At 39.8% G+C, this 26,374-nt stretch overlaps 1 protein-coding gene across 13 annotated transcripts in view; it reads left to right on the forward strand.

Annotated features, from left to right (window-relative positions):
* LOC113068367 (E3 ubiquitin-protein ligase UBR4) overlaps positions 1-26,374 on the forward strand; it is a 47,239-nt gene that overhangs the window by 5,178 nt on the left and 15,687 nt on the right. The window contains exons 5-63 of one of the 13 annotated variants that reach the window (XM_026241092.1): positions 622-761; positions 890-992; positions 1,225-1,366; positions 1,451-1,575; positions 1,657-1,781; positions 1,873-1,932; positions 2,016-2,206; positions 2,703-2,802; positions 2,888-3,025; positions 3,114-3,231; positions 5,426-5,467; positions 5,645-5,832; positions 7,006-7,162; positions 7,247-7,332; positions 7,447-7,616; positions 7,774-8,053; positions 8,136-8,274; positions 8,417-8,496; positions 9,211-9,339; positions 9,424-9,606; positions 9,723-9,845; positions 9,935-10,164; positions 10,504-10,622; positions 10,720-10,817; positions 10,900-11,057; positions 11,139-11,345; positions 11,439-11,540; positions 11,631-11,731; positions 11,813-12,200; positions 12,472-12,535; positions 12,620-12,811; positions 12,896-12,966; positions 13,059-13,251; positions 14,905-15,138; positions 15,213-15,383; positions 15,474-15,656; positions 15,757-15,915; positions 16,008-16,160; positions 16,756-16,983; positions 17,103-17,260; positions 17,369-17,540; positions 18,313-18,514; positions 18,604-18,767; positions 18,864-19,080; positions 19,454-19,670; positions 20,038-20,070; positions 20,391-20,454; positions 21,239-21,373; positions 21,476-21,650; positions 21,734-21,874; positions 21,968-22,089; positions 22,177-22,288; positions 22,388-22,518; positions 23,423-23,600; positions 23,964-24,068; positions 25,030-25,185; positions 25,292-25,460; positions 25,865-26,069; positions 26,155-26,268. In XM_026241092.1, coding sequence (XP_026096877.1) covers positions 622-761; positions 890-992; positions 1,225-1,366; positions 1,451-1,575; positions 1,657-1,781; positions 1,873-1,932; positions 2,016-2,206; positions 2,703-2,802; positions 2,888-3,025; positions 3,114-3,231; positions 5,426-5,467; positions 5,645-5,832; positions 7,006-7,162; positions 7,247-7,332; positions 7,447-7,616; positions 7,774-8,053; positions 8,136-8,274; positions 8,417-8,496; positions 9,211-9,339; positions 9,424-9,606; positions 9,723-9,845; positions 9,935-10,164; positions 10,504-10,622; positions 10,720-10,817; positions 10,900-11,057; positions 11,139-11,345; positions 11,439-11,540; positions 11,631-11,731; positions 11,813-12,200; positions 12,472-12,535; positions 12,620-12,811; positions 12,896-12,966; positions 13,059-13,251; positions 14,905-15,138; positions 15,213-15,383; positions 15,474-15,656; positions 15,757-15,915; positions 16,008-16,160; positions 16,756-16,983; positions 17,103-17,260; positions 17,369-17,540; positions 18,313-18,514; positions 18,604-18,767; positions 18,864-19,080; positions 19,454-19,670; positions 20,038-20,070; positions 20,391-20,454; positions 21,239-21,373; positions 21,476-21,650; positions 21,734-21,874; positions 21,968-22,089; positions 22,177-22,288; positions 22,388-22,518; positions 23,423-23,600; positions 23,964-24,068; positions 25,030-25,185; positions 25,292-25,460; positions 25,865-26,069; positions 26,155-26,268 — 8,840 coding nt within the window. The remainder of the gene's footprint in view (positions 1-621; positions 762-889; positions 993-1,224; positions 1,367-1,450; positions 1,576-1,656; positions 1,782-1,872; positions 1,933-2,015; positions 2,207-2,702; positions 2,803-2,887; positions 3,026-3,113; positions 3,232-5,425; positions 5,468-5,644; positions 5,833-7,005; positions 7,163-7,246; positions 7,333-7,446; positions 7,617-7,773; positions 8,054-8,135; positions 8,275-8,416; positions 8,497-9,210; positions 9,340-9,423; positions 9,607-9,722; positions 9,846-9,934; positions 10,165-10,503; positions 10,623-10,719; positions 10,818-10,899; positions 11,058-11,138; positions 11,346-11,438; positions 11,541-11,630; positions 11,732-11,812; positions 12,201-12,471; positions 12,536-12,619; positions 12,812-12,895; positions 12,967-13,058; positions 13,252-14,904; positions 15,139-15,212; positions 15,384-15,473; positions 15,657-15,756; positions 15,916-16,007; positions 16,161-16,755; positions 16,984-17,102; positions 17,261-17,368; positions 17,541-18,312; positions 18,515-18,603; positions 18,768-18,863; positions 19,081-19,453; positions 19,671-20,037; positions 20,071-20,390; positions 20,455-21,238; positions 21,374-21,475; positions 21,651-21,733; positions 21,875-21,967; positions 22,090-22,176; positions 22,289-22,387; positions 22,519-23,422; positions 23,601-23,963; positions 24,069-25,029; positions 25,186-25,291; positions 25,461-25,864; positions 26,070-26,154; positions 26,269-26,374) is intronic. The other 12 variants (XM_026241096.1, XM_026241097.1, XM_026241094.1 and 9 more) reach the window with 12 other exon arrangements.

Here is a 26,374-nt window from a genome sequence, read left to right on the forward strand (position 1 = left end):
TCTTTGTATCTAAATATTTGTCCTCTTTACAGCTTATCAGCTGTACACGAGAATTAAAGAAGCATCATTTTCTTGTGTGCCTGTTTTGCTGCTCATTTGATTATTATGGCTAATTATAGGCTCTCTTGTGAGTTTTACTCAGTTTAGATCAAGTCAGGAGGGAACTGTTCTGTTTAGTAATTGAATTATTTAATATTGCACATTAGTAAGGCATTCTTTTAGCTTGCTAATTTAGTACTATTAATTATTAAAAAAGGGAACATGATTTAAAAATGAATGTATTAAGTCAGGCCCCCTGACCTGTATGCAATTTCCATCAAATGGAATTGTCCTAAGGAATATTATGATTATATGCAATCCATTTGACTGATTAAACAATGTATCATGAAAGGACAGCCCTTCAAATTAAGCATGAAATCAAATATAGCATCCTTCATGTAACAGTTTGAACAAGCATGGTCTTATCTGAGTAAATTAAAAAAAAAAAAAATTCTCATGTGAGTGCCAGGCTGCCTCTTTCCTTTGTCAGAGAGGATTTGAGAACGTCCAAAGTAGTTCACTCCGAGACGAGATTCTGTCTCCTGATATTCCACAATCGTCTTTGGTGCTCTTGTTTTCCAGTGGAGGACCAGAAGGAGCTTCCCTCCCCTGTTAACCCTGAACTCAGACAAAAAGAAGTCCAAATGAACTTTTTCAATCAGCTGACCTCAGTCTTTAACCCTGACATTACCGTGCTGGCCTCTCCATCTGCTCACATGCAGGTGAGTCAATGAGATGAATCATATGATTGAGTTCACAATGATGTGACCACTCCGGGGGTTTACTGTGGTTTTGTTATGAACAAACAAAGATGTTTTTGGACAAAACCATAAAGTCATGTGTTTTACAGGGTGAGAGTGAGTGTGATGAGCAGACAACAACCGATCAGGCAACGCAGGCCAAAATGAAGAATGCCTTCATCTCTCAAAATGTGTCCAGTTTACAAGAATTAGGTGAGTTGCACTATATCAGTGGTTCTTAAATGTTACATTCCAAGTTGTGATGTTTCATTTGTGAACATTATGGTCATCAAACATGACAGAAGGTGCACTAAGCTATTCAAATTGTTCAGTAGATCAGGAATTAGAAATGAAACTTTGATAAACAAATAAGACCTGTTGAAATGAAGTTGTATTTATTTTGTTACACAATATAAGCCTTTATATTTAAACTCTTGCTTTACAGGGGGCTCAGAGAAGTTGCTGCGCGTGTGCCTCAACCTTCCCTACTTCTTACGGTATATCAACCGCTTCCAGGATGCGGTATCTGCCAACTCTTTCTTTATCATGCCGGCCACTGTAGCTGACGCCACTGCTGTCCGAAATGGGTAAATAAAAGACACCCTAAGCTCAATGCTGTTCATTAAATCTGTTGAGAGTAAGTATGCTGACTTTCCCTTCCTGGGTTTCAGTTTTCACTCCCTGGTGATTGATGTGACCATGGCCTTGGACACACTTTCCTTGCCTGTACTGGAGCCTTTGACCCCTGCGAGACTACTTGATGTGACTGTGTTAGCACTAAGCTGCCTCTATGCAGGTGGGTTGATGTAAAAATCTCTTTTTGGCGAGTTGAGATGTGCACAGAGAACTTCAGGACTGTTTTTTTTTTATTTCTCAGGTGTGAGTGTGGCAACTTGCATGGCCATACTGCAGGTGGGCAGCGGCTTGCAGCTTCGTGCGGGGTCCACTGGCTCCAAGGAGGAAGACTATGAAAATGATGCTGCTACCATCGTGCAGAAATGCGTAGGTGTCAATAGTCAAGGTGGCAGCTGACTTTTATAGTTTTGTTGTCTTTTGTACACTCCTCATCTTGTGCTTTCCCTTTTTTCAACAGCTGGAAATCTATGAGATGATTGGACAGGCTATCAGTAGCTCTCGCAGGGCTGGAGGAGAGGTATGGTGAACTATTTGCAGTAATGAGAAAGTCACATTAATGAGAACAGCCCACGTCTAAGACTGTTCTTTGTGTTTCAACAGCATTATCAGAACTTTCAGCTCTTGGGTGCCTGGTGCCTGTTGAACAGCCTGTATTTGATACTAAACCTTAGCCCCACGGCCCTGGCTGATAAAGGGAAGGAGAAAGATCCCCTGGCAGCACTACGGGTCCGAGACATCACCACCCGAACCAAGGATGGAGCAGGATCTCCTAAACTTGGCCCAGGGAAAGGGTAAGTGCCTCTGAAGTCTGTGCTTCAAATGATGACATAATGAATGTGGATGCATAAAATATAAGTGCCAATGCATGTGCCAAGTTCTTAGAATGGACTATTCAAAAAAATTAAATTGAGTGACTTTAACGTCTCAGTGCCATGTGGTGTGACGATCAAATACAAAGTAACAACCTATTTTCATTACACCTTCAGTACATGTGAATGAACACATTTGTAATCATTATGTAAAAAAAATATAATTTAACATTATTATTATTTATTTTATTTTTTGTCAAAGATTTAGTCAAACTACTTTCAAGGTTTTATTCTTTTGAGGGATTTTTCTTTATGATATCAGGATAATATCATTTTATATATGTATATTTTTTTATGCCCCCCTAAACAATATAAAATTTCTTATACAGAAATAAATTAAACATAATAAATAATGTATTGAATGTATTATTGGCAATTGTTTTGTGTGTCAGTAAGTGTGACGTTTTTCCCTCGTCAGGCATCAAGGTTTTGGGGTTCTGTCAGTCATTCTGGCCAATCATTCAATCAAACTGCTCACATCACTGTTCCAGGACTTACAAGTGGAGGCTCTTCACAGAGTAAGACCGAACACAACTGCCTCTTTTAAACTACCAGAGCATTTTTAATTTGTAAATACAAGTGAAACAGTTTTCTGTCTTCCAGGGTTGGGCCAGTGATGGGCCTCCAGCAGAACTGAACATCATGGCCCAGAGCACGTCCATACAGAGAGTGCAGAGACTCATTGACTCTGTCCCTCTCACCAACCTGCTCTTCACGCTGCTCTCCACTTCCTATAAAAAGGTATGTGACCACAAGACTCGATCATTCTTGCTATGAGGAAGTCTGTTGTGCTTGCTGAATCTGATGTGTCTGGCTCTGCCTGATTCAGGCGTGCGTGCTGCAGCGGCAGAGGAAAGGTTCGGTCAGCAGTGATGCCAGTGCCTCCACTGACTCCAACACTTACTACGAAGATGACTTCAGCAGCACAGAAGAGGACAGCAGTCAAGGTAGCGAACTCTGCAGGTTTCTCAATATTCAACCTTGTAAATAAAGCCCACAGTGAGATCAGAGATTGAAACCGATTTAGTTCATATACAGGTGTATCTCAAAAAATGTGAAGTTTTTTTTTTTTTTGTTAGTTTAATTAAAAAAAAGCAAACTTTTATTACAGATTGATTGCACACAAACTGAAATATTTCACGAGTTTCTCTTTTTAATTCTGATGGTTATGACTTACAGATTAGGAAAATTCTAAACAGAAATGTTCAAGATCTGGGTCACCGGGTCACCTTCTGTGTGAAAGCAAACAGGTCCCAGGATTGATTCCGGGATTGATCCCGGGTCGGGGACCTAGTAACACTGCCGGGTTCAGTCCCGTAATGAGCGCTGTGGGATCAAAAGCCGGAACTAATGCCGTAAAGGGTGTCCTAGTGATGACGCAAGCTATCGCTTGACTCTTATGCCAGATGTTTTGAAGGCAGATCAACGAAGCAGAGATCAATTAGTTCCTCATTTTCAGCTCTGATGTTGAGATCGTTCACCAGATTAAGTGAAAGTTAACGTGTAAAACGAGTTAGCCTTTTTAACTTGTACATTACACGTCACATCTTTATCACATGTCTTTACTGGACCTTAATGGGTTGTGTGTAAACGCACGCACATATTCCGGGGTAATCACTGGCAGTGTGAAAGTGCAAAATCTAGCGACCAGGGAACAATTGCCGGGATACATTACCCGTGTATTTTCCACGGTTCAGGAGTATCTTGGTTCTAGGATAATGACCGCTGTATCCCTTTTCCTGAAGATGTCTGAGTGTGGTGACTCTTGATGTACTGACTCCGGCTTCGTCCACTCCTTGTGAAGCTCTCCCAAATTCTTGAATCTGCTTTTCCTGGCAATCTTCCCAAGAATGTGGTCATCCCTGTTGCTTGTGCACCGTTCCCTACCACAGTTTTTCCTTCCAGTCAACTTTCTATGAATATATTTTGATACAGCACTCTGTGAACAGCCAGCCCTTTCAGCAATGACCTTCTGTGGCTTACCCTCCTTGTGGAAGGTGTTGATTGTCTTCTGGAAAACTGTCAATTCAGTAGTCTTTCCCATAATTGTGGTTGTATGTTCTAAACTAGCCCAAGAGGTACCTAGTATTTATACTCAATTAATCAAGCTCAGAATCCAATATTCAACATTATTTGACAAAATTAATTATTAATTTTCCTAAGCTGCAAGTCGTAAACATCAGAATTCAAACAAAAAACCTCTTTAAATATTTCAGTTTGTGTGCAATGAATCTAGAATATAGGAAAGTTTGCTTTTTTTAAATTAAATTACAGAAAATAAAGACCTTTTCCATGGTTTTTTGAGATGCACCTGTATACAGAGTAGTTGCTTTTACCAGTAAATTTCACCATTAGATTGATGTTTAGCCTGGTTGAATCTAACAAAAAATGTCCAACCAAGTAATATTTCAACATCAAACAGACAAAATATATATTTCGCAGAAAAAGAAGCATTTTTGGACTTTCTTTTTTGTTTTGTTTTGCACACTATTTTTCCTTTATTATTTTTTTACTTTTTACCCCTGAAGAGCTAAACTATATACATGGACTTTACTGTGAATTAGAAATTAATAAATGATTTTATTTTATTTTTTAATTACAGTAGACTGCTTTTTTTTTTTTTTTTTTTACTACATTTAGAAATGCACTTTCTAAATGTAGTTTACAATTAAAATATGAATTATGGTAATGCTTATTTTACAATAAGCTGCTAACAGTTGGGAAGGGTGGATTTAAATGTGCTTTATGTGAATTATATTCATTTTCTTTCTGCAAAATATATTTTGTATATTTTCCCCCCCTTTGGATTGAAACATTACGTGTGTATCTTGACGCCTTTTGTAAGATTCCCCAGCAGTTTTATTTAATGTTTTTAGCATGAGTTATTTTCTATGAAGCTGAGGTCAGGGTTTGCTTGTGGTTTACTGAGCTAGTGTCAGGGCTGAGGAATCTCAGGGACATTCTTAGGCAGTTTCTGAGCACTGCACACTTGTAGTAGAAAGACCGTAGTCAGGCCTCCCCAGAGCTCAGAGTAAGGTCAGTTTACTTCCTTCTCCTGAACTCTGTGGCACGCTAAGCATGCTCTGCTTACTATGCCGATCTGGCAGCCGTCACAGCTAGTGACAGTGTTCATTATTTCAGCAGAGAGAAGACAGGAGAGGACAAGAGCAGCTTGTTTCTCAGGTCAGCAGATCTCTGTCTTAGGTCAGATTCTTAGTGTCTCATTATGCTTCTATTTATTGTGCCTTTAACAGTAACAAGATCTGAAGTAGATTTCCATGGCTAATGTAACTTTGTTTGCATACAGTACAATTACTTGATTGAATGCGGTGCTGAATATGGCTCTTGGCGTGTTTTCAGATGATGATAGTGAGCCCATTCTGGGGCTGTGGTTTGAAGAGACTATTTCTCCCAGTAAAGAGAAGGTGGCACCTCCACCTCCCCCTCCACCCCCACCTCTGGAAACATCTCCGAGACTCAAGAGCCCCAGCAAGCTGAACGCGGCAGAGAATGGCAACATCCTGGCTAGTCGCAAGGACCCGGAGTTGGTAAGGCCATGATGTATAGTGCAGTGCTGATTTGAAGTAATATTGCTGCAGGAGCTGAAATGTTGGTTTATGTCCTGTACAAACTCATTTGTAACTGATAACCATCCTTGACAAAGCAAAGTTAAAGCTGCAGTTGGTAACTTTTGACGCTCTAGCGGTTAATAAACAGAACTGCTTGCGTCTTGCGGAAGAACATCGCAGCCGGAGCTACTTCTCTCTGTTTATGTCTATGAAGAATCACAAAGGTACTGGGTTACTCCCCCGCGGTACCCCCGAAGCAATCTAAAATAGTCCGAATATAAACATTTATTATAGGTGTACCCTAGTGATTCAGGACAAGCTAAAAACACGGTTTGGAAAATGGATTCATGGTGTACTCAATTATTATATACATTTTGTAAATTTTGAACACATTAAAAAGCTACGGACTGCAGCTCTGATTGGTTGTTTCTTGCCGGGAGCGGATGAATTTCTGCAAATGGCAATAGGACCACTGGGAGGAGCCAGAGGAGCTTGATTTTTTTCACAGATTATCTGTATCATATTCTACTGTCAGGACATAATGACAGTTTTAACAAATATGTAAAAAATAAGTTTTTACAAAAGTTACCTACTGCAGCTTTAAGACTTGTTCATGATTTAGCTGCTCAAAATCAGTGTAGGCAAATGAGAAAACCGCTGAGGCTTGTTTAATGTTGAATGAATTAATTCATTTTTGTGATAAAATTTACTATTTTCTGTATTTTACTATTTAATTAATCCAAATTTTCTTTTAAATACATAAATAGTACTGGAAAATTATTCAAAATTATATAAAATAACAAGTTTTTAATTCTGTGTGGTTGTTAATATAAGTCCAATAAAATAAATAAATAAAATCATTAAGTTTTAAATTGGTATATATTTTATATAATTATATTTTTATAATAATTTTAATGTTGTATTTTTTTATTTATTTTTATTATTCATTACATGATGAGTGAAAAGGATTGCCATTTCCTGTTGACTTTATGAAATATATAGTATATTTATTATAATATATTTCCAGTAATGTATCATTATTTTTATGTATTGTTTAATTAATTTATTTACTAATTGACATCACATTAAATGATGAGAGAAGTTTTTCGACAACGGTTTCATGTTGACTTAAAGACACGTTTCTTGTTCCAGTTTTTGAGTCTGGCCTCAAGCATACTGAACTTCATCACCACCTCCATGCTGAATTCCAGAAACAATTTCATTCGCAACTACCTGAGCGTGTCTCTCACCGAGCAGCACATGGCCACCCTCGCAGGCATCATCAAGGATGTCGACAAAGATGTCAAAGGTTTTTTAAATCCCTCCGTCTAATCGTACATTTAGGCTTCCATTTAAGCTTTTCCTAACATATACCTTTTGTTTTTTTATCCAGGGTCCTCAGATGAAGAATTTGCCTCTGCCCTCTATCACTTTAATCACTCTCTGGTAACATCAGACCTGCCCTCTCCGTCCCTACAGGTCAATTTAGAAATATGCTTACAAAGATACCTACACTTCATCTCAGTATTAATGTAACACATTTTTGATAGGTGTCAGGTATCTGATACTTAGTTTTCTATAACCTTTCCTCAGAACACTCTCCTGCAGCAGTTGGGTGTTGCCCCGTTCTCAGAGGGCTCCTGGCCCATGTACATCCACCCTCAGTCCCTCTCAGTGCTCTCCAGGTTACTGCTTATCTGGCAGCATAAAGCCAGTCAGCAGGGGGAGCCTGATGTACCCGAGTGCATGAAGGTCTGGGAAAGGTAAGATGTCACCAAATCTTACAGAATTACAGCTCTTTTTTTCAAATGTAGAGTTGTATTATACACCCAATTCTGACCCATGTGCTCCCTATGTATTTGCATGAAGTTCCTATAACGTCATGTAACATTCTCAACCTGTATATGTTTTTTTTTGAAGGTTTGTGGGGACTCTAAAACAGCACACACTACAGGGAGCAGTCCCTGCTGATGAGGACCTCAACGTTGAACACCTTCAGCTGTTTCTGCTCATCTTTCACAACTTGTCTGAAAAGGGCCGCCGCAACATCCTCACGCTCTGCATGCAGGCCATCGCTGAAATCGCAGCGCATGTGGATTCTCAGCTTCAAGCTGTACCCCTCAACCTGGCCCGCATCTTGCTTGTGTTCGACTACCTGCTGCACCAGTACTCAAAAGCTCCCGTGTACTTGTTTGAGCAGGTACGAATGTAGCTGGACTTTCACTGGAAACACGTCACTGCGTTATAGCTTGTTTGTAACAGTTTTTTATCTGCTCACTCAGGTTCAGTATAATCTTCTGACACCTGTGTCATCTGGGGCCAGTTCAGGACAGGATGGAGGAAAGAGAGGTGCTGTCCCACTTTATTATGGCTTCAAAGAGGTGGAGGAGAACTGGGCCAAGCACTGCTCGGCAGGTAGGAGTAAGTCAGAACTCTTATATTTCTCTCCATTATGCCCTTGATGGTCGATATCAAACATACTGCAGTACAACAGTCGTAAGCTTTGCTAATCTAGTGCAAGAACTGTTTTGATTGTTACATGTCTATCATCACTCTCATTTAGATTCCACAGTACAGCCGAAATTCTACTGCGTTCTGTCTCCTGAAGCCTCAGAGGATGACAGGAGTCGACTTGACGGCAAGGTGAGGCTCCTCATCACAAGTCCACACAAGTATTAGAGCCATGGGAATGTCTGTGCACCTAATGATATACTTTTTTTGGCCTTTACCAAAATATTTCAAAATTTTCTACTTTAATTACTCAAAAAAAAAAAAAAAACTGCAACAACATTTTAAACATTTTTAATACATATTGTTCATTCATTCATTGTTATTATTTATTTTATTTATTTATTTTATAATGTTATGTTATCATATATTATTATTATACTTTTTATTACAGTCTAATAGAATAAATAAGATTATTTATATTTTTAATACACAATTATTTGATTAGAACTTCAAATATTTTTTTAAATACTTTAAAATGTCACACAACTAGGAAATCACATAAATAATACAAATTGTGAAAAACTGGTGAAAAGGTACAGTACAAAGAATTTATACACTTGAACAGGGTATCTACCCACTATTTTATCTCAAGCTAATTTTTCTGAAAAAATGAATTAATAATAAATGTTGAGAAGCTAAAAATTAGCTAAATGTTTCAGTGTCTTTTCCACATCTGCTCCATCTCTTTATTTACCTTGAGGTTCTTGGTATTAAAAGCTTTATATAAAAATGTTAATTTTAACCTAAAATCGTGTCAATATAATAACTGTAAAAAAAAGAATACAAGTTGTTAATGTGTGTATCTTTTTTATTTTTTTTTTATTATTTTTTTTTATATCGTTACAGGCTTTCCAAGTGCTGTTCAATGGCGCAGTAAAGTATGATGACTTGTACTTCTCTCTGATCTCCCTGCTGGCTGCGGGGTCCCGCTTCGACACTGCAAGACGGCAAGAAAACAAGCCCATCACCCCAGTAGTGAGTTACACACATTCTCCAATATTCTTGTCATCTTGTGTTGGTTGACTTTGCCCTAAATGTTCCTGTCACTGTCTGGTACAGGAAGCATGTTCCTTGCAGTACTACTTCCTGGTGCTGTGGAAGATCCTGGGAGTGCTGCCACCCTCGAAGGCCTATATAGAGCAGCTAAAGAGCGGCAACAGTGACCCCTGTGAGAATGACATCTTGCACACCCTAAGATGGTCATCAAGGTTACGAGTCAGTACCTACGTCACCTGGATCAAGGTAAGTTTTATCATTTTAACAATAAGAAAAAAAAATGAGTTGATCAAGGCGTCTTGAAGTTTTGACAGTCAGTCTAAGTGTCATTCATGCAGTTCATCGCTTCACTCTTTTATCAGGAGTACCTAGTGAAACAGGGAATGAAAGCTGACCACGCCACATCTCTGATCGAAGTGGCCTCAGCCAAATGCAGTGCAGTGAAATATGATGTGGAGCTCGCAGAGGAATACATCGCCAGACAGGTACACTCTTAAGAGTAGCCACTAATGGCTGATATAGATTTTTCTGCTTGTCTAATAATATATGAGCTCATAAATCCTCTCCTCCATAGATCTCATCATTTTGCTGCGTGGACCCCAGCAGCATCCTGCCTCTTCACCAAGTACCCTCTCTACAAACCATCTACACATTGGATGCTGTGATTTCCAAAGTGCAAGTGTCTTTAGATGAGCATTTCTCCAAAGTAGCTGCTGAGACAGACCCCCACAAATCCACCGACATCACCAAAAACCTGCTGCCCGCCACACTGCAGCTCATCGACGTCTACACAGCCTTCACCAGGTGCTGATGTTTGTATTGGGGGCATCTCAGGAATAGACAAAAATTTAAGGGGGTGTTGTTAACTCTAAATCTCTGTGATTCTCGAGTTAAGGTATGATTAATATCATAATGTCTTTTATGTTTTCTCAGTGTCTTCAAACACTTTTAATATGGTGCACATCATTTGATCACCTTTTATTGGCGATTTGGAACTTGTTATTTGGGGAAAAAACACTTTGCTTTAAATAACATTAGAATAAATAATGACATGAATTTGTATTAAATTTATAGGTGAACCATCTCTAATAAACATTACAAATCCAGATATGTGAATGGTCTGCCGGTCATATGTTTGCTCAGGTCATACCTTCTGATGAGCCTGCCAGAGGAAGGAGAAAATAAGCCCACAGAAGCTAAACTGCAGGGTTATGCGGCTGTGTTGTCCATTGGATCCACACGCTGCAAAGCCAATTTGCTTGGTAAGAATTTTGGATAAAATCAAGATAATATGGACTCAATGGCTTTTATGTCAGTTTGAATATCTAATCCATTATTGTTCTATTTTTACACTTTCAGGTCAGACTGTAATGCAGAATCTGCCATCAGCTGTTCAGACACTGTGTGAAACATGGAACAACATTCACACCAATGAATTCCCTAACTTTGGCTCATGGGTTAGAATGTTTTTCCTTCAGCTCTTCGAGTAATATGCTCTCGTACTACTTCACCTTACACTGAACGCTTCTTTCCCCACAGCGGAACGCCTTTGCCAACGACACTATCCCATCAGAAAGTTACATCAGCGCCATTCAGGCTGCCCATCTGGGGACCCTCAGCAACCAATCGCTGCCCGTAGCCTCCTCGCTCAAACACATTCTGCTCTCATTAGTGCGCCTTACTGGGGACCTCATAGTGTAAGTCTTGAGGGACAGTTGCAACAGACAAATCGTATAAAAGATTGACAGATGTTAAAGATTGCTTGTGTTTGGCTGCAGTGCAGAGGAGCCGAACAGTCCACAGGTGATCCGCACGCTGCTGCCTCTCCTGCTGGAGAGCAGCACAGAGAGCGTGGCAGAGATCTGCAGCACTTCGCTGGAGAGGATCTTGGGCCCTGCCGAATCAGACGCTTTCCTGGCTCTCGTCTACGAGCGCCTCATCACAGGCTGCTACAACATCATCGCCAATCACTCTGACCCCAACAGGTTGGACCCCAGCTGACCATATGGTTTTTTTAAGTAGACTCCTGAACTGCAATCTAAAATAATTCAGTTAAATATTGTTCTGTTTCCAATCAGTGGTCTGGATGAGTCCATTCTTGAAGAGTGTCTACAGTACTTGGAGAAACAGCTGGAAAGCAGTCAGGTCCGCAAAGCAATGGAGGAGTTCTTCTCATTCAAGTAGGCCTTGGGCAAATAATATTTATTTCGAAATTGCTAGAAGTGTTCTGCATCTATTGAATACATCCTTTTCCCCCTCTTGTCTTGTAGCGGAGAATTGGTGCAGATCATGATGGCCACTGCTAATGAGAATTTATCGGCAAAGTTCTGTAACCGGGTTCTGAAATTCTTCACTAAACTTTTCCAGCTCAGTAAGTAGCCATGCAGTGTCTCCCAAAAATATGCCATCTGATTTCCCCCTCTCACATGTCCCATCTGTGTTCACTCCTCAGCGGAAAAGAGCCCCAATCCCAGCCTTCTGTGCCTGTGCGGCTCGCTAGCCCAGCTGGCTTGTGTGGAGCCCACGAGGCTGCAGGCCTGGCTGAAGCGCATGACGGCCTCCCCTCCCAAAGATTCAGACCAGCTGGACACAGTGCAAGAGAACAGACAGCTACTGCAACTCCTCACCTCCTACATTGTCCGTGATAACAGCCAGGTGGGCGAGGGTGTCTGCACGGTGCTTCTGAGCACTCTCATACCCATGGCAACGGAGATGCTGGCCAGCGGGGATGGGGCGGGCTTCCCTGAGCTCATGGTCATCATGGCCACTCTAGCCAGTGCGGGACAAGGAGCAGGACATCTACAGCTACACAGAGCTGCCATTGACTGGCTCACGAGATGGCAAGTGACTTGGATATAAATATATATAAGAAAAATAAGAAGAACAAAATAGTACAGAAAGAAGTATTATGTAAATATATATGTGTGTGTATATGTGTATATATATTTATGTGTGTATTTATATATGTATATATATATATATATATGTATGTATATGTGTGTGTGTGTGTGTGTGTGTGTGTGTGTGTGTGTGTAATCATGTGGATCATAAATGTATGCATTACCTACAGTTGAATCTAAATCTGAACTTTTCCTATTTTTTTTTTTTCAGTAAAAAATACTTGTATCAGAAGAATGTTGTGGAAAAAGTTACAGCCAATGTGTCACAAGGCAAGGTAGGTGATAAGTCCATTTTGAGGATAGCCATTTGCACATGTTGTATTTGTGTGGCACCGTAAGTGAAACACTCTTGTTTGCAGCATGCAAGCATGCTGGAGTGTGCCTGCCACATCATTTCCTACCTGGCAGATGTGATGAATGCTTTGAGGCAGAGCAGTGGCCAGGGCTCGTCCCAGCTCCTGATGGAGGGAGAGGAAAAGGCTATTGAAGTTGACTCTGACTGGGTGGAGGAGCTGGCCGTAGAGGAGGAAGACTCGCAGGCGGAAGACTCGGTCAGGAGACAGTCTACTCACTGTGCCTTAGATTTAAATATTGCTTCAATTTTTCCAATCATATCTGAGTTTCTTGTGTTTTAGGATGAGGATTCTCTCTGCAATAAGCTATGCACCTTCACCATAACACAAAAGGAGTTTATGAACCAGCACTGGTAATGGATCAACTCGGCATTCCTATGCTATGCAACAGAAGCTTCCGGAAGCTGTGCTGTCGCTCTTTAATTTCCTGCTCTTCCCCATACAGGTATCACTGTCACACCTGTAAGATGGTGGATGGGGTAGGTGTGTGCACAGTGTGTGCCAAGGTCTGTCACAAAGATCATGAGATCTCCTATGCCAAATACGGCTCTTTCTTCTGTGACTGCGGTGCCAAGGAGGATGGCAGCTGCCAGGTGAGACCGAATACTTCAGGTCATCATGGGAAAAGAGCAACTGCGGTAACTTTGGCTTGCAAATCATTTATCATTGACTGCCATTAGCTCATTTCAGACCTCCCTCAATTCATCAGGGTTTGCAACATTTAATCTTTTCCTTTTTTTTGATAGTTTAGCAAGTTTTTCCTTTACTTTTTATTAGTTTATTACTTCAGATTAATTCAGTCTATATCATTTTAATGTTAAAGGAATAGTCCCCCCCCCCCCCAAAAAAATTTTTTTTACTCATGTTGTTTCAAAGCCACAGGAACAGTTGTTGGCTACCTGTTTCCATAGTAGTAACTATTGCTGTTAAACTCCCCAAAAGAAAACAAACAAACATAAAAGTAGTCAAAAATCTACTAAATAAGGACTTTTGCATTGTCACAAGCTGTAACAATTAAAAAACTATTTATATATGTTATAAAAATGTCATTTTATATCGAATATTACTGAATTCATATTCAGTTCATTTACTGATCAAGAATGCAATATTTAAGTCTCCAACTTTCTGTTATTTCTTGGTTTTAGCCAACACATAATTTCAGTCCTGTACTGCATGGACGGACAAAAAGTAAATAGTCAAATCCTTTTATTTTTCAAAATAGTTTGTTGATAACTACAAAAAATAATTTGAACCCAAACTAGCATAAGCTCAAGTAAGCTTAACTTAGACCAAATTTGCAACCTTTTATTTTCTTGCACTAATGTTTAAAAGTTAGGAGTCTCTTCTTATTCTGTCAAAGGCTGCATTCATTTAATCCAAAATACAGTTAAAAATAATACTATTTTTGAAATTGTATTGCAATTTAAATCAATGATTTTATATTTTAATATATTTTTCAGCAGCCAAAAAATAATAATCTGGTAGTGTATATATTTAATTTATAAATTTAATTTTGGCAGTTTTATTCAACATTAATTTCTAGAAAATTGTGAAATTGCACAATCCATTTAACTACAAAAATGGCAAACCCTCATAGAAAATGAATACGATTAATATAAAACACAATACAAAGTGTAGACAGAAATGAATGCCATATTTTCCAGACTATAAGTCACACTTTTTTTCATAGTTTGGCTGGTCCTACGACTTATAGTCAGGTGCGACTTATTTATCAAAATGAATTTGACATGAACCGAGAGAAATTAACCAATAGAAAACATTACCGTCTACAGCCGCGAGAGGGCGCTCTATGTTGCTCAGTGCTCCTGTAGTCTACACTGAAAACATAGAGCGCCCTCTTGCGGCTGTAAACGGTAATGTTTTCTCTTGGTTCTAAATAAATGCGATTTATAGTCCGAAAAATACGGTACTTCATATTTAGTTTGATGGCCAGTTTAATATCTTCTTTTGATGAATTTGGAACAACACGAGGGTGATTAAATGATGTTTGGGTGAACTGTTCCTTTAATCTTCAATATAGGTGTTGTCTTTTCTTAAGATTTGAGCTAAATTTTCTAGTCTAAAAAGCTTTTTAAGATGATCATTTCAACATCTAAGCCATTTCCACTCATGCATGTCTCCTTGATGGAAACGCAAAGCATGTAGCGGTCCAATTTGATTCCCTCTTCCCTGTGGTGCCCCCTCCTGTCATATACATCCTTTGTAATTTATTCAGAGTAATAAAATGTATCCCATATCCCTGATCTTGGGTCTGTATCTTTGTTCTACAGGCTCTAGTGAAAAGAAGTCCCAGCAGTGGAATGAGCTCCACTATGAAGGAGTCCTCGGCGTTCCAGAGCGAGCTGCGCATGCCGGAGAGCGCCATCCGCCACCAGAGCTCCTCACCCGCAGACAAGGGAAAAGTCACCATCTGTGACGGCAAAAGCAGCGACGACGACAAACCTAAGAAAAGCAGCGTGTGTAAAAACATCGAGGGCTGCAGAGAGGATCTGCTCGTCCAAGTGGTACGAGAATTTCTCTGAAACTGTTTTGAAATCAAAAGCGCATCTGACTCACTCGAATCATTATCGCTTTACAGACGAGTTCCTCCACTGCAGCCCTGGTGCTGGAGTTGCTCATTTTCCTAATGGACGCCATTCAGACCAATTTCCAGCAGGCATCGGCGGTGGGTAGCAGCAGCCGGGCTCAGCACGCCCTCAACGAATTACACACTCAAGACAAGACTGTTGAGATGACAGACCAGCTCATGGTATGAACCCAAACAACTTAAGAATAATTCTACCACTCGTGGATTTCTTGAATCACAACTGCTAACATTAAACACGCTTTTATCCTCCAGGTTCCCACACTGGGCTCACAAGAGGGCGCTTTTGAGAACGTCAGGATGAACTACAGTGGAGATCAAGGACAGACCATCCGCCAGCTCATCAGCGCCCATGTGCTGCGTCGGGTGGCAATGTGTGTGCTGTCTTCCCCTCACGGACGCAGACAACACCTCGCAGTCAGCCATGAGAAGGGCAAGGTAATCCAGAAAACCAGAATGTGTTTTTGCTGCTTCATGTTTCATTTTGACTACATTGCAATTGGCTGTTTTTGTGTTTTATTTGTATTTTTTTTTGCAGATCACGGTCCTGCAGTTGTCTGCGCTGTTGAAGCAGGCTGACTCCAGTAAGAGGAAACTGACTCTGACTCGCCTGGCCTCCGCTCCAGTCCCCTTCACAGTGCTCAGCCTCACAGGAAACCCCTGTAACGAGGACTATCTGGCAGTGTGTGGACTCAAGGTAACAAACACAGTGAGGGAAACTATGAAGGTTTTATTTCACAGGTTTGTTTTTCCGCTGCCTTTAGTCTTGTTTCTCTGTCTCGTCTACAGGACTGCCACGTTCTGACTTTCAGCAGCACAGGCTCCGTCTCGGATCACTTAGTCCTGCATCCGCAGCTTGCCACTGGAAACTTCATCATCAAGGCCATATGGCTTCCTGGATCACAGACTGAATTGGCGATCATCACTGCTGATTTTGTCAAGGTGATTTAATATTGTCAAATAAATAAAATAAAAAATGTATACATTAAAAGTTAAATTAAATGTATAAAAAAAATTGGGCTCAGTAATATTTGTTTTTTTTGACAAGCTGCATTTAATAATAAATTGCAGTACATTTTAAATATTATTACATTTTCTGTTTTAATATATTTTAAGATGTTCTATATATTCCTGTGATGGTGAATTTTCGGTGCAATTACTCCTTCAGTTTCGCATGATCCCTCAGAAATTATCCTAATATGCTTATTTAGTGCTCAAGAAACATTTCTTATCAATGTTGAAAAGTTTTTTTTACATTTTGTAGAAACCTTGATTAAAAGTTTCAGTAATTTTGATTAATAGAACATTTTTTGTACTTAACAAATGTCTTTATGGTCACGTTTGATCGAGTTAACTTTGTAAAAAAAAAAAAAAAAAAATCTTACTGACCCCAAACTTCTGAATAGCACTGTATGTATAAGGATAAGACATGTATTATAAATACATTTATCCTCAAAAGTGACACAAATTTGCCAATATAGTCATGTGCCATCAGTTCTATCAAAAGACATGTCTCTTACATCACAATTTTTTGCAGATTTATGACTTATCTATGGATGCCTTGAGCCCCATGTACTACTTCCTGTTACCGAGTTCAAAGATCAGAGATGCCACATTCCTGTTCAACGAGGAGGGCAAAAACATCATTGTGATCATGTCCTCCGCTGGCTACATGTACACTCAGGTGATGGATGAGTCCAGCAGTGCCCAGCATGGCCCTTTCTATGTCACCAATGTTCTGGAGATCAACCACGAGGACCTGAAGGTTTTACAATCTTATATTTTCGTATAAAGTCAGATAGACTACAGCTAGTTAACCAAGTAGATTCAGAATGGATTGAGTGTGTGGCCGCTCGCTGAGTTTGTTGTGTGTTTGCTTCACAGGACAGTAACGGGCAGGTGGCTGGAGGCGGAGTCTCTGTGTATTACTCCCACGTCCTGCAGATGCTCTTCTTCAGCTACAGTCAAGGCAAGTCATTCGCTGCCACAGTGAGCTGCAGCAACATGGAAACACGGAAACTCTTTACCATCAATGTCAAAGGGTAGGATTCCTCTTCCTCTTCTACATTTGTGCAGAAACGTTCAGTCTTCAAATGAGATTATAACACTTGTTTTGTTTTTCTCTAATGGTTGTTCTCTTGCACATGCAGATCTAATGGAAGTAGTAAGACATCTCCAGCACTCTGTCAGTGGTCAGAAGTGATGAACCACCCAGGTTTGGTGTGTTGTGTCCAGCAGACCACAGGAATCCCTCTAGTAATCATGGTAAAACCAGACACATTTCTCATCCAGGAGATCAAGACCCTGCCTGCTAAAGCTAAGGTCAGTTTCTAGAATTTCCTAGTGGTTCAAAGTATAAAATAAATTATTTTAATATTTTATTATCGTTTAATGCAACATCTGTTGTTTTTGACTCCTGAGGCTGTGCTAATGTTTTTACTCCGTTTCTGTGGCTAGCATATGCTCTGTACACTAATTAATTGCAATCAACAATGTTAGATGTGATTAATCACAGAAAACTGTGCATTTGGCTTTACATTAATTCACAGCCTTGGAAATATTGTAAAATCATAAAAAAACTGTACAAATAATATTCAATTAAAAATATATATTTGTCTCTGGGTTTAGTGTTTGCATTACTGGTTAATTTTGATTATTATTGAATGCCAGAAGTTGACATAACAAGCATATTGACACTGAACTATTAAATCTATTATCATCCTTAGTTTGGACATACAAAAAAAAAAAAAAACATTCCAGAATATCACACAAGTTATTAATAAAATATTAATATCCACTGCTGTGCTACTCTTACCACAATCCTGCATCTATTATTCTCTTAGGAAATTATATTTAAAATAATAGCACTTCCAAATAAATTTCCACGTAAACCCTTCATCTATTTTAGCGTTGCATACAAGTTATAAAAATTGCTCTTTTGTGGTATTGTTATTCACAATTGTTACTCACCATGAAAACAGCCAAATAAGCAGGCATGACGTTAAAATGCCAACCAGCCAATACCAGAGGCTGGAATGGGAAAAATCTAGTTTTTAATAAAACCTAATATGGTGCAAAAATCTCTACCCCTCAGATTCAGGACATGGTTGCGATCCGTCACACAGCAAGCAACGAGCAGCAGCGCACCACCATGATTCTACTGTGTGAAGATGGCAGTCTCCGTATATACATGGCCAATGTGGAGAACACGTCCTATTGGCTCCAGCCCTCCCTTCAGCCTAGCAGTGTGATCAGCATCATGAAACCTGTCCGCAAACGCAAGACGGCCACGGCCAGTGAGTCACGCGACATTCGCTCTGATTAATCACGTTGTTTAGTGTTGTTTAGAGAGATTAATGGTCCATTTTGTGTTTTTCCTCATCAGCCACACGCACATCCAGCCAAGTTACTTTCCCTGTGGACTTCTTCGAGCACAATCAGCAGCTGACAGAGGTGGAGTTTGGAGGCAATGACCTGCTGCAGGTCTACAACGGCCAACAGATCAAACACCGTCTGAACTCTACAGGGATGTATGTGGCCAACACCAAGGTAAAAAACACAATTCCAACTAGGATGTTATTTAGAAGTTTCCATCAATGTGTTGCTAAAACATTTTAAGTCATTTATGTTGTTTCCTGTCAACAGCCTGGAGGTTTCACGGTGGAAGTAGTGAACAATAACAACTCAATGGTAATGACAGGAATGAGGGTGCAGGTGGGCACTCAGGCCATTGAGCGAGCTCCCTCCTACATTGAAATCTTTGGACGCACCATGCAGTTGAACCTGACCCGCTCCCGCTGGTTTGACTTCCCGTTCACTCGCGAGGAAGCCCTTCAGGCAGACAAGAAGCTCTCCATTTTCAGTAAGAGACCAACAGGCAAAACAAAAAGAAAAGAAAAATAATTAATTACATTTTTAAATTAAATAAAAAAATAAAATGACTTTTTTGGTCTTTTTTTAATTCAGAATATTACATTGTGAAATACATTTTATGAAGTAGATATTGCTTCAATATACTGATGTGTTTTTTTATGTCATTTACTTTAATTAAATTGTGATCTATCATATATGTGTGAGCGCCAAAAGTAATTGTCACATTTTACATATTTCTGTATGGAATTCCTATAAATTACTGATTGCAATTTTTAATTAAATTATTATTATCATTTTATTTTGTTGTAGAAAATTATTTAAGCAGTGGTTATAATTATTAATGCTGATGTTTTTTGTTTCAGTTGGTGCTTCAGTGGACCCAGCAGGTGTCACCATGCTGGACTCCATCAAGATTTATGGCAAAACCAAAGAGCAGTTTGGCTGGCCAGACGAGCCCCCCGAGGACTTCCCCTCAGCTGCAGTCAACAACGTGTGTAGCCCCAACCTAAACCAGGGCAATGGCACCGTAGACAGTGAGATCACCAGCCCCATCACAACAAGCGGCACTGTACTGGAGAGGTACACTTGTCTTCTAAGCCAGTGTGCTCTGATTTCAACATTTCATTTAATACGATTTCCTGTAAAGAAAAAAAAAACATGTCTTCTATCTTTGTCTTCATTACACTTAATTCAATGCATTTAATCTATATTATTGTCTCAAGAGTGTCCGTAATTGATGTCAATTAACGTAACTGAAACGAAGAGCAGAGGAGAGAGAAGGGAATGGGGGGTGTGTGCGACGTGTCCAGTGCATGGCAGCCATCATAATGACCTTGTGCATGCTTACGTTTCCTGTGTTTGACATACAAATCATTTTTACACATTTCTTTTCTGTGATCCTCACACATTTTTCTTTTTCTTTGCTCCCTAAAACAATAAAAAAAAGTTGTGAAACTGAGTCCTTATCAGCCTTGGACCGGTTAGTAACCGCCCTTTCTCTGCTTGTGTGCATGGTGGTTTGCTTGTGTGTGTGTGTGTGTGTGTGTGTGTGTGTGTTTGAGAGACAGCAGTCAGACTGAGCTTGCTCTGCTGTAGATCATGCAGGACAAAAACAGCATTTATGAAGGCATTAGTAATCACATAGGTGTTTTACTTTAATGCTTTTAACGTTTGATAATGTCTTCTAGTTTGAAAATGGCAATGCTTTGAGTGATGTAAAATTGAAATATGTTAGTATGGACTATTATAATTTGAATATTATACATTGCTTTCCCTATCTAACTGTTGTCTGATCTCTAGGTTGGTGGTCAGCTCACTGGAAGCTCTAGAGAGCTGCTTTGCTGTGGGTTCCCCCAATGAAAAGGTAAAGAAATCTTGTTCTCTTTATGATTAGAAATATCAAAAGTACCAGTACCAGGTGATCCAAAATTGGAATACATGTTGAAAATGATGTACTCTCACATTAGATGAAGAATCCTTATCATTTATTTATTAAAAGCTGTTTTTCCATGCTGAGATCACATGACCAGCTGATGTACTACTCGCTTTAACTACATAACATCTCTGTTATTGCACGTTATTGGACAAATTAGTCATTGAATAGCCCATTTCATAGTTGGCAAATTACATCCACACAACTAGGTGTCAGTATAATTCAGAAGATGATAATTATGTTTGCCTGGGCAACATAAACTAAACATTTTGCCTTTAGTGTTCATGTAAATATTTCAGTGCCTGTAAAATTTTTGCTGTGATGTCAAATTCTTTTTAAATTATTTTGAAATTTTGGTTTTGTGATAACACTACCTAAAGCCACTGCTATTTTAGTATTACACTACTTATTGCTTTTACATTTAGGTTTTATATATATATAGAAGTATTACAATTAATACTTCTATATATAATATTTCTTCTATATATAATATTTCTGTTTAACTTTCTCATTTCTTTTTTTAGTAATTTTAATACTTCTAGTTCTTATTACAATTTTATATTTTTAAGTTTTTTATTTTATTTTTATATTTTATTTCAGTTAACAAAAACTGTTTTTAATAGTTTTAATGCAAAATTACAGCACTGCGTTTTGCTGAGGGGTTTCAGAGTGTTTTTGTTTGTGTTGAATGACATTCCATCCCTTTGATCTATAGGAGAAAAATAAATGTGCTGCTCTAGAGTTGGCCACTCTCCTCCTGTCCATCCCCACTCCTGCTGGAGTACTACAGCAGACCAAAGGCCTTCTGGCTAGCCTGCACACCAGCCGCACAGCCTACCACAACCACAAGGTACAAACATGATCGCTGCCAATCAGAACTTTATTCTGTTTTAGACATGAATCACCATATCTTCAAACTCAGCTTTCTAATTGGTGCCTTATCTGTGTTTAGGATCAGTCTCTGCTGGGCAATGCAGTACAGTGTCTGAACAGCTGTAGTAAAGAAGGGAAGGAGCTGGACCCTGATGTGTTCCAGAGGCTCGTGATTACAGCCCGCTCAATCGCTATCATGAGACCCAACAACCTCGTGCACTTCACAGAGTCCAGACTTCCTCAGTCAGACACTGGTACCCCCACTGAACTTCTTAGACCTTCATCTTGTTGTCCTTTTATGTGCCTTTTTATAAAGTCAGTGTTTTTCTACCTTCAGATATAGGTGATGATGGGAAGGATGGACTGAAGCAAGCTGATACTGAGAGTTGTAGCTTCATCATGCAGCTGGTCACTAACTTCTGGAAGCTTCATTCTCTCAAACCCAAGAATGCATTTTTGGCTCCCGCCTGTTTGCCAGGTACATAGTCGCAGAGTGGTATTTATTGATTTAAGTCACACTAGTAGTTCATTGATTTATTGTTTCAGGAAACTGACACGTTTTTCCTTTTAGGTCTAACTCACATTGAAGCCACGGTCAATGCACTGGTTGATATCATTCACGGTTACTGCACCTGTGAGCTGGATTACATCAATGTGGCATCTAAAATCTACATGCAGATGCTGCTCTGCCCTGTACGTATCCTATTTTGGTCCTTCTCCATGATCCTTACCTTTTTAAAATAAATAATTTAGCAGTTCTCACCTCTTTCTCGTCTGCAGGACACCTCTGTGAGCTTTGCATGCAAACAGGCTCTGATCAGAGTTTTGAGACCAAGAAACAAACGCAGACATGTGACCTTACCCTCTCCCCCACGCTCCAACACGCCCATGGGTACGAGCCGTGCCTTTCAGCTTTGTGACTTGTGACTCATACAAACACCTTACAATGAATCAACCCACAAAAATGCATTGCTGTGCTTTCAAATCCTAGGAGATAAAGATGATGATGATGACGATGATGCTGATGAGAAGATGCAGCCCTCCAGCATGACAGGAGGGGAAGGTGGCAGGCAGGGGAGTCAAGAGCAAAATGAGGTGGACCACGGAGACTTTGAGATGGTGGTGAGTTTCGCAGTCCAGCTGTTTTACACTTAGAAGTGTTCATATGTATATCTGACAATGATTAGACTGTGATTAGACTGTATGCAGGTCATGCAAAGTCATATAATTATGTATTAAATGGATGCTATTGTGCTCTTTTAAAAAGTCTTGAGTTTGTTTTGGGGGGTGTAGTAGAACAGGCTCTCATGCTAGGTTGTACAACACCTCTCTCCCCAGTCTTGCATGAACGGCTCGAATAGTTCCTGTATCAAATGAAGGCCCGCCCTCTGAAATACGAAATGTGTTGTTAATGGTTAGCTGGGCCAGTGTGTGTTGTGATTGGCAGCACTCTGCGCCTGGTTGGGAAATGTCATGCCACTTACTATAGCCGCTGTCTGCAAGCTTCAGTTTAAATATTGCGTCAAAATCAAATAAGTTTGAGTGCGATTTAAACCAAGATGATTGTAACCACTCAGAGTTCATTTGCCCTGGGAGAGCTAGCATGTCTCACATAGAGATAACACTCGTTGTCTCTCTAGTGCAGCTCAACCAGGTCTCGCCCCATTCGTCCAAAATATGCATTGTAGTCCAAACAAGTCTTTCTTGTAGTTTTTGAAAAGTGACTTCTGTTAAATAAAGTATTTCCTGTGGAAGTGGATTTTGAGCTTTGCAGAAGTTCCAAAATTGTGCAGATCGTTTATATGCTCAAACAGCAACATTACATACTTACTGACATTGAAAAAGCATAATAGCATCCCCTTCATATACCACGTTATTAGAGCCAGCTCCTAAAAAATCATAAATCATAAAATCTTAAAATAATTAAGATGGCAGTACTTGCTTTAAAACAGGTCTTTGTCCAGTCTACTGTATGTAAGGAAGGCGGTTGTTATGTAATCCTCTCCTCTCTGTGTTTGATCTGCAGTCAGAGTCTATGGTCCTGGAGACAGCAGAGAATGTGAACAATGGAAACCCTTCTCCACTCGAAGCTCTGCTGGCAGGGGCGGAGGGCTTCCCACCCATGCTGGACATCCCTCCAGACGCTGATGATGAGACCATGGTGGAGCTGGCTATAGCTCTTAGTCTGCAACAAGACCAGCAAGGTCACTGTTTACATTACTGTTTACAACAAAGCTGCATTTATCTGTTCAAAAATACAGTAAAAACAGTAAAATTGTGAAATATTATTGCAATTTAACTGTTTTGCTTGAATATTTAAAAAATTATCCATTTGTGTGATGAATGTCATTACAGATTTAATTATTTTAAAGCATTAATATGGGAAGCTGTTCTTAGAAATACAATTTCACAGTGTTGCTTTTTTATGTATTTATCAAATAAAAATGCAGCATTGGTTAACATTAGAGCCTTGTTTGAAAAATCTCAATTGTTCTGAACTTTGACTGGTGGTGCATATGGTCATTCATCGTCTCATGTGGAGTGTATGTTATGGCATGTGTCTGCAGGCAGCAGCAGCAGTGCTTTGGGTCTACAGAGTCTGGGTCTGTCTGGTCAGGCCCCAAGCTCCTCATCCCTGGATGCAGGGACTCTTTCAGACACCACTGCATCAGGTAACTGCCCCCATCTCTTTACAAAACACTCTTTCAATTAGGGGTGTGCAATCTGACGATTTTAGATTGTAATTTTAAAGACGCCCACAATATAATTTTAAAGCCAATAGCAGAGATCATGATCTTTTATGCCCTCATAAAACTACAGCATTGACTACCTGCTAGATGACTGTGCTGACTGACCAAATTATGTCTTAACTCCTTCATGTGTCTTGGATTCATGGTGACATATTTGAAAAACATTTGAGTGTGAGCTAGCAGCAGAGCTTTGCTATTAATCTAATTTTGTATTTTGTGTTGATTTCAAACTGAGTGGAACATGAACATGAGTCAAAAATACTTGGGATTTCAGGTGCGCGCCTTAGCAGTCAAATATACACAAAAAATGTAAATGTAAATTATCTCAAGTATTTACATAAAGAATAAAAATGAATGTAAACATTTGGGAAAGAAATGTATCATATTAGAGCCGTTCACTCAGTCTAATGCAAATACATGCTACTGTCTGTCATTATTGTTAATCAAACAAGTCAGAGAAAATCAGCCACTGCTTTTGACTGAATAACTTTAGTAGCATTAATAAGAATTAATTTTATTCATACAGTGAAGACTTTGCCGTGTTTTAAGTTTAAGTTTTAATGAATGTTTTGACAGCTAATTGTTTAATGCAGTACTGTTTTAAATTGTGCAAAGAGATCTGTCCATAGGCTTGCGATTCAGATTGTAGATCGTGATTGTCTGTTATAAGAAGGTTATATTACATTGAGAAGATTGCCCGCCCCTATTTTCTGTCATGCTTACTGTATGCTCACCCAGCATTCCTCTTGGCATCCCTTTCATGTCATTTGTTTATTTCAAATACAATCATTTTCAAACATATGGCTGTTTTTCTCTGTATATGCTTGTGTGCACCTTTATAAACCCCCCCTTAGCAAAGCCTGCTGTTTTTTTCCTGTAACAGCTCTGGTTATGCTTTCAGCCCCAGCCTCGGATGATGAGGGGAGCACAGCGGCCACAGACGGCTCCACGCTGCGCACCTCTCCCGCCGAGCACGGGGGCAGCGTGGGTTCTGAGAGCGGAGGCAGCGCCATCGACTCGGTTGCTGGAGAACACAATGGTAAGACTCGATTTTTACCTTTGTCTGATGTTTTTGAAAAGTAATTTATTTTGAAATGGATTATTTTGGAGAGTGGCATCCACTCAGGACGACGTATGTGTTTCAGTGTCTGGCCGCAGCAGTGCTTATGGAGACACGACTGTTGAAGGACACCCTGCAGGGCCGGGCAGCGTGAGCTCCAGCACAGGAGCCATCAGCACCACCACAGCCCAGCATGAAGGAGACGGATCAGAGGGTGAAGGAGAGACAGAGGGCGACATCCATACCAGCAACAGGTCTGTCTACTGGATGGAGTACTTGTCTCCTACAATAAACTAGAAAATACACTTTATATATGTTTGTTGCCCTTGGCTTGCTTAGAATATTTAGAAAAAAGATCTCTTTGACTGCCCTGCTGGGCTTGCAAAATTTCTAAATCCCTGGTAGACCTTCAAGCAGGCACTCTTCAAGTTTTGGTATTACTTTTTGCTCCATATCGCCCAGCCCTGCCCGGAACCATCCTTTTTTTTTTTTTTTTTTTTTTTTTTTTTTTTTTTTTTTTTTTAGAGTTTATTGTTTGGTACTGTTAAGCTTCTTTAAAACAATCTGTATTGCTATATAAAAGACCAATATTAATAAAGGTAACTTTCTGCGTTTCTATATAATGATTGTGTAACTGCCTTCTCACTCATCTTTCCAGGTTGCACATGGTGCGTTTGATGCTCTTGGAGCGTCTCTTGCAGCACCTGCCCCAGCTCCACACTGTAGGTGGAGTTCAGGCCATCCCCTACATGCAGGTCATCCTCATGCTGACCACAGATCTGGACGGAGAGGATGAGAAAGACAAAGGAGCACTAGATGACCTACTGGCCCAGCTCATCGCCGAGCTCAGCATGCACAAGAAGGTGAGACTACACTGAGAAAGAATTTCATTTAAATGCATTTTTCTTGTATGGAAACAGAATATGGACTGTTATTTTTGGTTTCCAGGATGTTTCAAAGAAGAATGAGCGCAGCTCCATAAACGAGGTGCACCTGGTCATCATGAGGCTCCTCAGTGTCTTCATGTCCCGCACCAAATCTGGCTCAAAATCCTCCTCTGAGGTAACGCTTTTCTTCACTCTGGTAATACAGTGCTCAAAAGGCTTTATTGTAAAGATTTAAATGTTATTTTTGAAACACAAAGCCTGAGAATTAGACTTCATAAAAA

Source organism: Carassius auratus, linkage group LG44F, assembly GCF_003368295.1.
Source record: "Carassius auratus strain Wakin linkage group LG44F, ASM336829v1, whole genome shotgun sequence".
Classification (NCBI taxonomy): Eukaryota; Metazoa; Chordata; class Actinopteri; order Cypriniformes; family Cyprinidae; genus Carassius; species Carassius auratus.